The sequence below is a fragment of the Odontomachus brunneus genome, unplaced genomic scaffold, assembly GCF_010583005.1.
Source record: "Odontomachus brunneus isolate Ranch 3 - 2012 unplaced genomic scaffold, Obru_v1 Obru_scaffold_234, whole genome shotgun sequence".
In the NCBI taxonomy this organism is placed as follows: domain Eukaryota; kingdom Metazoa; phylum Arthropoda; class Insecta; order Hymenoptera; family Formicidae; genus Odontomachus; species Odontomachus brunneus.
The window spans coordinates 5,962-15,830 of record NW_022639684.1 but is presented as its reverse complement, the minus strand read 5'-3'; the positions used below and the strand labels follow the sequence as shown (position 1 = coordinate 15,830).

The 9,869-nt window shown below is 35.2% G+C and overlaps 2 protein-coding genes across 6 annotated transcripts; both read right to left on the bottom strand.

The window, feature by feature from the left end:
• Positions 1-671: 671 nt before the first annotated feature.
• LOC116852544 (26S proteasome non-ATPase regulatory subunit 4) lies at positions 672-2,872 on the bottom strand. The gene is made up of 6 exons (XM_032833028.1): positions 2,773-2,872; positions 2,344-2,484; positions 2,117-2,228; positions 1,511-1,885; positions 1,095-1,380; positions 672-1,002 (listed from the first exon to the last, which is right to left on the bottom strand). Exons 1-6 carry the CDS (start codon positions 2,796-2,798, stop codon positions 791-793), a joined length of 1,152 nt encoding a protein of 383 aa, XP_032688919.1. The 5' UTR covers positions 2,799-2,872; the 3' UTR covers positions 672-790.
• Positions 2,873-3,508: 636 nt separating this feature from the next.
• LOC116852542 lies at positions 3,509-8,275 on the bottom strand. Of its 5 annotated transcripts, none has more exons than XM_032833025.1 (3): positions 8,111-8,275; positions 6,587-6,895; positions 3,509-5,789 (listed from the first exon to the last, which is right to left on the bottom strand). In XM_032833025.1, exons 2-3 carry the CDS (start codon positions 6,734-6,736, stop codon positions 4,764-4,766), a joined length of 1,176 nt encoding a protein of 391 aa, XP_032688916.1. In that variant the 5' UTR covers positions 6,737-6,895; positions 8,111-8,275; the 3' UTR covers positions 3,509-4,763. The 5 variants fall into 5 exon arrangements, with proteins under 5 accessions (XP_032688916.1, XP_032688918.1, XP_032688917.1 ...); XM_032833027.1 differs by having other exon boundaries at positions 8,150-8,270; XM_032833026.1 differs by lacking the exon at positions 8,111-8,275 and adding an exon at positions 7,980-8,081.
• Between the last annotated feature and the right edge of the window lie 1,594 nt (positions 8,276-9,869).

Genomic DNA, 9,869 nt, shown 5'->3' with positions numbered 1-9,869 from the left:
GAATTTTGTCGCTAGAGACAAAACTGTTAAGCTGAAGTTCCATGGTATGTATTTTCCGCGTAAACACGTAATCAATAAATTGCGACGTTTAGTATTTCTTTATTTGGAATTTCTAAAAGAATAGAAAGATATTGGTAACGTGGTTACGCGTTACACGAAAATACGTGCCATGGGACTCCACTCTTAGTTACTAGAGTTCCTAGGAAGCGAACTTCGCTATTGGATGTTGGAACGTCGTACATTGGATATCAACCTCAAAGAATCTTTATAAAAATATGTATATGCATATTTCAATCGTTTAAAAAATTGATTATAGCTCAAGAGAAGGTCCTGATTTAGATAATCAAAAAATAGATTTTTGCGAATTTCTTCAAACAAGTGAATGAAGATATCAATATAGAGTTTTGATCATATTATTTATCACAATTGCCTCTTTACAAAATTATTAAAAAAATAATGAAATTCTATTGAAATTTCTCATGCTGAGCACACTGACTTCTAACTGATAGACATTAATTTTTTCAGATATCTAAATCAGAACCTCCTCTTCTGTCAAATCTACTTAAACAATATAATATATACAACATATATATTATATTGTATATATAATAACAATATATTTTGAATTATTAAACTATCAATATGTACGCCTCAATATTTCAACACAACGGTTTAAAGTTTCCGAGAAATTGATAATATATTTCATTAGCTGGACAAATTAGCTAAAATATACATAATGGAGAATATCAAATGACATTATAGTAAATATGAAAGAACTAAAAAAAGCAGTTTATTTTTTCTCTTTGTCTTTTTCTTTCTCCTTCTCCTTTTCTTTATCTTTATTTTGCTGTAACGATCCAACAGCTTGGCGCACTGCTTCGGAGTGCGGATCTACGCCTGGCAAGTTCTCCAGAACCGATTGCAGAAAAGCAGGATCAGACATAACGGCTGCATAATCTTCCTCCACATCCATTGCTTCTTCTTTTTGCGATTCCAGTTCCTCTGCAAAAGATAACGATAATAATAATTAGAAACTACAAGCGCGATCGCGAGTATGATGAGAATATCAGCAAACTGATCGATTGGGAACTCACGCTGGTCTTGCATAGACATTTGCATAGCGAAAGCAATTTGTTCTTCCTCGGTCATATTAGTGAAATCCGGCACGTTCGCCCTGCAGGGAGCGGTGGTATCAGTGGTGGCGGCTGAATCATCGGCTCCTTCAAGGGACATGGCGAGGGCACGCTTCAGCATGGCCTCCTCGTTGGGAGCTTCCTTTATAGTCTCCGGCTGCTTATTCGCGGTAGTATCATTCGCCTGCGCACGACGCGCTTCGTCCTCTTGCCGTTGCCGTTGTTCTTCCATGGAAACACGCAATGCCTGCAAGTCGTATGTGCAATCATGACTATTAGAAACAAAAAGTAATAAAAAAAAGTAATAGAAAAGTGAAGAAAAAATAGGAGAAAAGTAAAGAGAAAGAAATAATAACAATGTACGTTAGACTACCGACCAATGCAAGTTCAGGATCTTCATTCGGATCGACACCGAATTCGAATGCAGCACTGCCCATACCAGCCGCACCCATCCCATCTTCACCTTGGATAATCGGAGAAGAGATCAGAGCATCTGATAAATGCGGCCCTGGTGGAACGGTAACAAGATGACTTCCAGTACCATCTTTGCCATTCAATGCATTCACAAAAGCAGTCAATACTTCATTATTGACGCTTTCTTCCCCAAAGCTTATGACATCAACATTCACTTTTTCCTTCTTCAAGCGCTTTGCTAATTTCACTAGTTCCTTCTCATCAATGTCTATTGGACTTCCAATAAATGCAACGATACGCATTTTATGATTCTTGCCTTGCCGGTGTTTCAAAGCTAACTGTAAATTTCACAAACCTCGATATAAGTTTATTTAGGGCTAATATCTCTTGATAGTAGCTAAAACTTAAATTTATGTTTAAACTCTGTTTGATCACATCAATTTTACTGTTAAAACAGAATTTAAACTTAAGTTAAAATAATGAAAAATAATATATTGAAAAATCAGCCTTTAAATATTTTCAGAAAATCAAGCTGAAAGAAAAATGTTTTTACATTTATATATACTTACATGAGCAATCCTGATGCCAGTAACAAGGGCCAACTTTCCATTTGGTTGAACCTGATGAAGCTTTGACAATATTCTGCCAACATCACTCGTGAGCGTTGCTAATACCTCAACGCTACAAGGATCAGGAAGCTATTTAGATTTAACTTATCACAAGTTATTTCATATGCAACAGTCAAAAGTACCGGAATTATTAATAATTATGTATTTCCGCATATTTATGAACGTACTTAGCAAGTGTAATAAGACCGACGTTATTCTCCGGATTTGAACGGGTTTTAGAGTGACACACCAAGTTGACAGCATCTTGCTGTGCTTGCAAGCGCGTAGGCACAAAATCTCCATTTCTCATATAATCGCTGTTATCGACACTGCAGAGTTAAAATTACACGTTATTAGCTCAAATATGTAATATTAAAATAATTTTTCTCCGAGATCGCTTAGAGACGAATTTATAGTTTCCATATAAGATTGTCATGTCATTGTCATTACGTTAACCTCAAAACTGCAATCTGACCGGTTACGTGCGTATAGAATGAAACTAAAGTGGAAATTTTCACTGGGATTTCTTATTTATGACAAGCAGATTCTATAGGACTAATAAAAACATCACAAAAAGTGATGTAAAGTTAGAAATTCTTATAAAATGTGAGACTCACCATATCATAGTACTTTCGAGCACCATCTTGGATAAATCGACTGCATTATATTGTTCGATGCGAGACGGCGCGGTACCATTCAATTTTTATCCACTCATGTTTCACATTGCGCGTGCGTGTGTAAAATATATACAATAATTTAAATAACAGTTGGTAAACATGAGTGTTATCACGATTATTAGGTTATAAATGAAGAATAATTATATAATTATGAAAGAGAGAGAAATCAACATTTTTATATATATTTTGTTAATATTAAAACTTTATTTTAATATCTGTGGTTACAAGAAGAATTATGTCGATAAGATCTATTTAAGAAATGTGAATGGTATATATAGACACGTTCATAAACAATGGTATATCTCGCATTTCTTATTTTAACGTAAACTATAGTTGCTGATATTTGGTAATATTTTTATACTATCTTCCTTACACTATTGTTAAATAATATTAACTTTTTAAGGAATATTCTTAATTCTACAACACTAAATATTGATCTACACAACACTACCCGAAGAAAAGTTTTTCATACATAATTATATATAATTATATATAAAATTTATCTATACATAATTAAATATAATTATATATAATTATATAAAATTATATATAATTATATATAATCATACACAATTATGTATAATTATATATATATATATATATATAATTGTATATAATTATATGCATAATTATGTAAAATTATTTTATAATTTTATATAAATTTACATAATTATGTATGAAAAATTTTTTATTGGGTAATTATATATTTTTTAAACATCTACTCTTATTTTTCATGCTCTTATATATTAATACATATTATTCTTATTGGTGCAAACTCTAAAAGAAAAGTCTGAAAGCTATATTTTTGTAATTCTTCTCAATTGTATTTTTGTTCTATAACTCAAATAGATAGAAATTCTGAACTTATAGCTTGCAAACATTTCCCTGGTAAAAATTTTTCTCCCTGGTAAAAATACCGCACAGAAACAAACAAAAACAGATAAGATTTCTATCCGTTCCTAACTATAAGCTATCTGTTATATCTGTAAATACAACATAAAAAATCCGCATTTGCAGCAGTAGATTCTATCCGTTTCTGTCCGCTATTTTTACTAAGGTTAATATATATTTTCTGCAACAGCACAATATGCTGAAAATATCGTTGCTTCAAGAAATATCTATTGATTGCGCGGTAATTTTATTAAAAATATTGTCTTGTTACACTACAATAATTTTAGATTAATTGCGTTCTCTTCCTAAAATAAACAGCAACTTTTTTATGACATGAGAAATATAAATGTTCTTAGAAATTAAACACAAATATTCTTAATTGCAGAATATTCAAATTAGATATTCTATTAATATATGTACAATATTATATGTAAAAGTTTGTATATTTTTAATAGAAAAGGATATTCTTAGAACATTTGTAAAGTTTACTTATTGTGCATGTGCAATGCATTCATATAACTGTAGTATAAGTTTTCGTAATGTTCCAAATAGTAGCATATATTTATTATAACTTATTATATAATGATATGTCGAGATGTGTATAATAATTATACACATCTCTACGAAAAAAAATACTTAAATTGCTTCTCTATAATTTTAAGAGTAAAATCATATGATTAAACTGCATTCTGCGAATATCCTGTGTATATTCATAGCACATTTATAATTGTATCATTCGATTATACTATAATAGTGTTTTCAATACTATCATACAGGTATCCATACAGAACAAATATCCGAAATTCATCTCATGGATATCCTATAAATATCGCGATATCTATAGAATATCCATGAGATATATTTTGGATATTTGTTCTGTATGGGATAGAGTATATAAATATATGTTAAAAGTATTCATAGCACATCTATAAAATATCTATATGCTATCTGCAGCCAAGATGATTTATTTTGTATCGTATGAAAGGCGGCAGAGGGATGTCTTCTTCTGCAACATCATCATGCAACAAATCAGAGAAACATCATCTATAAGAATGTGATTTTATTGTGGGAAGGTTCAAGGAAGAGCCATAAGTAGGTGAGAAAGGTGTTGAAAGTAAAGGTGAGGGTGAAGGTGAAGGTGAAGGTGAAGGTGAAGGTGAAGGCGAGCGCGAAGGGGAAAGCGTCAGCGAACACGGTGACAAATGTACGTCATTTTCAACCCGACTGCTCAACACCAGCGTCGAATACCTCGGCGCTTCCTCGTTCATCAAGACGACTTGTTCATATGTTGGTGGCAAGTCTTCTCGCCATGCGATATCGTCTGACAATTCGTTCTGCGATTTTCTTGCCCGCCTTCTTTCGTCCAACAAACGTAAGACAATTACGGCTGGCCCCAGCAACAACATGATAGTCCCAATGACTACCATAGCGATTGCCATCGTGGCTCCGCTGGCGCTTACGCGGCGCAAAAATCGCGCCTCGTCTTTCCTCCTCCAAAGAGGATCCGACATTGAGACTTGATCGTCAGGCTTTCCTCGAACAGACGTTGAAGTAGATTGCAACGTATTTTTTGTAGAATCAGTATTCTTTCCTGTCGCATGGTGATTTTCTTCCTTTGAAACCGGTTGCGAAACAGATTCTAATGAACTAGCGAGATCCTTTGCGTAAATATTCGCTAAGGCTCCATGGCTGGCAATCTTATCATGAATTACTCCTAGAATTCTGTTGGAAGTGCTTTTACCGTCGGGATCATGCTTGTCTACCTCCAATACGCGATTTCCCATTCGCAAGGAGCTTGACGTTTCCTGCTCAGTCGTTGAGATCTCGAAAGAATTCGGCAAGGACAACGTAGATCGTCGTTCATCCGAGACGATATCGAACTCTTCTCCCAAGTCATTTTTAATTTCGTTTAATCCAGAATGGTTCCAGTTTTGCTGAGCTGAATTTGGATTGAATCGTATGATTACATTTGCGATTTTATCGACAGATTGTCTAATTTCGCTTTCAGTGCCCTTCGCGGACGACACGGTGTTCGATTCGCTCCACTCACTGATCGATGGATCCGCCTGCAAAAAAATAATTCCAATTGATCTAATTGATTTGCTTTTGGGAAGCCGTTCGTGGGAAGTACAAGTAAGTAGGAGGATTCAATGATTTTAGATGGATATGTTTTGGCATATTGTCTTATTAATGACTAGCACAGAATGTAATTTTCAGATACGTCTTCATGAAACAAGAATTTATATCAGCATATAAAAGAAGCTATTTAATGCCATGAAAATTACGGCAATATTGCAATAATATCCTTTTTAATCTACATTTCTTCGTGATTCTGTCATATTAATTTTAGAGTTATTTATTGATTATGTTAGAGTAAAAGAGAAAAGTGTTCGACATATTTTAGAAGTATGCTTAATCGATTGCAAGTGTCGTTTTTTGGATATATCTTTTTATTTCGTATTTATTTTAGTGCTTTGCAGCAATTTTGCATGCATCTCCTCGCTTCTGACGTTATCAATCAAGATGGCCACAGCGAGTTGCCAGGGGCCTTAATGATCAGCACAAATACGTAAAGATGCGTCTTTATGCAACTAGAATTTTATCAGCACATAAAAGAAGTCATTTAGTGCCATGAAAATTGCGGCTTATTTCACCTGGAAGAGAACGCAATTAGCCTGGACTTACTGCAGTAATAAGGAATAAATGCTTCAAGTTAATATTAAAATAGCAGGTAATAAACAGATATTTCTTAACAAGCACATTTTAAACACGTTGTGCTGTTGCAGAAGCATCACAAGGTGTACATTAAATGTTTGCACGCTACGTTCTTAGCATTTCTGTCTATCTGGGAAGTGTTAATTACCTCGGTAACTTGATTATCGTCCAATATTCTTCTCTGCAAGGAACTGACGCCCTTCTGGAGCAGGACGATACTGACTGCGCTCCAGGTTACCAGTTGCAGTGCAATGACTAGTCTCGAGGTCCACCTGTTCGTTCTCGAGGTGACGGGCATTATGATAACTGATCACACTGGACGATTAATCGGAAGTCGAGACGCGATACCGCGACGCACACCTGCTGCACCTCTTCTTACGGTAATTGAGCGGCATTTTAGCGTAGTTTCATATGCACCGTCGAAGAACAGCGGTGTATGTAGGTCGGCACGCGAGATCTACGGAGACAGAATGTCGCAAGGTCCCACCACAAATAATGACATATTAATGATGTTAAGTGGCGTGTTAATGACACGAGAGATATCATTAATACGTCATCGTGTTTGTTGGGATCTAATGATTCAACGTTTATTTAGTAGATAAAAACGATCTAGTAAATATTATACAACAGCAATATTATATTAATGTTATAATTTGCCGCTTAACAACATAATTGTACAGTGGGTTGTGCAAGAGGGTTCGGGCACCAAACCATCCAAATTGAGAATTACCAACGGATTCACGCAATAACAATATAATTAATAACAATTAAGAATACTAAATTATAGCAAATAATAATAATTTATCCTAATAATAATTAATAATGTAATTATTGGACAAGCATGTCAATAATAAGTTTCAATTTTTGCAAGTTCGGTGAGCTCTCAACTTTATTGTATCTAAATTATTTTGCAACCCACTGTACAGCATGCATATTATATTACACTTACATTGTTGAGGGAACTTATAACATTGATATAATGTTATTACATGTTTAAGAGTACTCGCAAGGCTTCTCAAATTATTTGTGTCAAATTTTCTCAAATAAGTTGAGCCGCGCGAATACTTTTTCCGCGCACTGTACGTATCGAAATTGAATACATCGTTATATCACTCTGACACTCGATACTGTCTCGCAACGTGAAGACGTGCGTGTGCGCGCGCACTCGCGCTCGCCACAATTAATTGCAATTTAAAATGTTCAAGAACGATTCGCGAGAACGATGCGCCTCTAATGCCTGTGGAAATGAAGATACTTGTGCGATTTGCGTACTTTATTTTCCGATTTGTGCGCTTTAACTTCGGTCGGTCGTACTTTGCCGCAGAAGCAAAAAAATTGTAGAAATCGAATTTTCGCGATGTTTGTTTCGCAGCACGCGCGCAGAGGACGATAGGACGGTTTCAAACGGTGGAGTGTCGGCAGCGGCGACTTTGAGGGATCGGGAAGCACGTTGGGAACACGTTGGGCAAACTCCGAGAGTCACTGCTACGGCGGTTCTCGCGAGATTGAGGTGAGATACGAGAATTTTTCTATGACTTTACTGTATCGATTAACGTTTGTATGGGCGAAGTAGTCGTCGGCAGTCCTCAGCGCGGCACGATTGCGACTTATTTGCTCGATTATACGCGATGGGTCGTAGCGAGCCTAGCAGCGAATGACTCATTTCCACTACCTTGCACCGACGCCGTAATCCCGTACGCATTATACGTACGAGACGTGACCAGTTTAGCGACCCTGAACGAGAAGCGATGTCTTCGCACGTAAGACGTTACACGGCATTTTTCTGTACTGCTGATCGTCGTTGAGGCCTCGTCCGTTTCTTTAGACGATCGACGAGTTACTGCACCGTTGATTACGTTGCATCATAAGGGAACTTCCTGTTGTTTGAATATTCGCATATAGAACATACGCGATCTACGTCAGCGAAATAAACGTTCATAGAGAAATATGTCGTGTATGTACAGACGGGTGCATTAATTGTTCCGCGAGCTTACATCCGCCGATCAAATGTCCTTGCAACACCTGAAAAGAGTGCCTTCGCGCTTGTTAAGTTAGTATTACGGTTCGATTGTTCTGTTTTCTAAGGCAAATAAAAGAAAATAAGAACGAAAAAAATCGGTGATTTTTGCGCGTCACGAGATCACCTCGCGAATATATGCGCAGCGTGACTAATATTGCACGCGACTGTACGTTACTATTGTCTTAATAACGATAAAAAGATAAAATATATGACAATGTAAGGTTCTAACTTATACTGTGCGTGTGCAAGCACGCGATCGTAAAACGATCAGAATATAGTCGATTAAATATTTCTAACAAATTAAAATTAACTTTTATACCGCCCGCACGAAGCGATCGTAGATAGTGGTACCATCTGGCGTATGATCAAATGAATAACTTAGACGATGGGGAATGTCGATACTGAAAAAACATCGCGTTTAAACATATCCGTTAATTTCCAATGTAATGTATCAACATCGAATGAATAGTCAATAGATCTGTTCTTTTCAGTTGCAATAAGTTAGAGTAAAACAAATATATTTATCTCACTTTAACTTATCGTACCAGTGTAGTAGTGCAGCTGAAAAGATCATATCAAATATATTGAGTAAAGAACCTAGAGAACGATAGAATTTTATTCTATAGTTAACGATAGAACTATAGAATAAAATTCTATCGTTCTATCGTTTTCTATCGTTTTGAATATGGATTTTGGTTCGTGAAATTCATAAATATAAATAGTATTCTATCGTATACAATAAAATACAATAGATAGTGATAGAATTTCTATCGTCAGTTTCTTATATAATACAAATAGAACTCGATTCTTATAGAACCAGATAAAATATGATAGGATTTATATCTCATGCTCGCGGATGCTGACGCTTGCGAACGATAGAGCTTATAGAAAACAATACAAATTGATAGAAATTATATCGTTCTCAATCGTTCTCTATCAACTTTTTTTACCAGGAATGCTATCGTTTTCCCTTATAGAAATATCATACTAAGAATTATTGATAATTACTTATTTTCAGTATTAAAAATACTGGATAATAAGTAATTATCAATGATTCTTAGTATGATATTTCTATAAAGGTTGTATTCACCATTTTAAATAGCTTCCTCTCTTCCTAACTTGTAAATTATATATTAATAGTCATATACTTTTTTATATGAAATAATATTTATTCGATCTTTTATTCACGTTTCTTCTGTTAAAAAGTGTTATATCGAAATTCGTGTAATATCGACATTCGGTAATTTTGAGTATCGATAAACACCTCCATGGCGGAGCATCGACCATGGAGTGCACAATATTGGCGTAAGGGCATGAATCAGAATGGTGTTGGAGAAAAATCTTAAGATTACCTGGAACCAATATTATGAGAGAGAGAGAGAGAGAGAGAGAGAGAGAGAGAGAGAGAGAG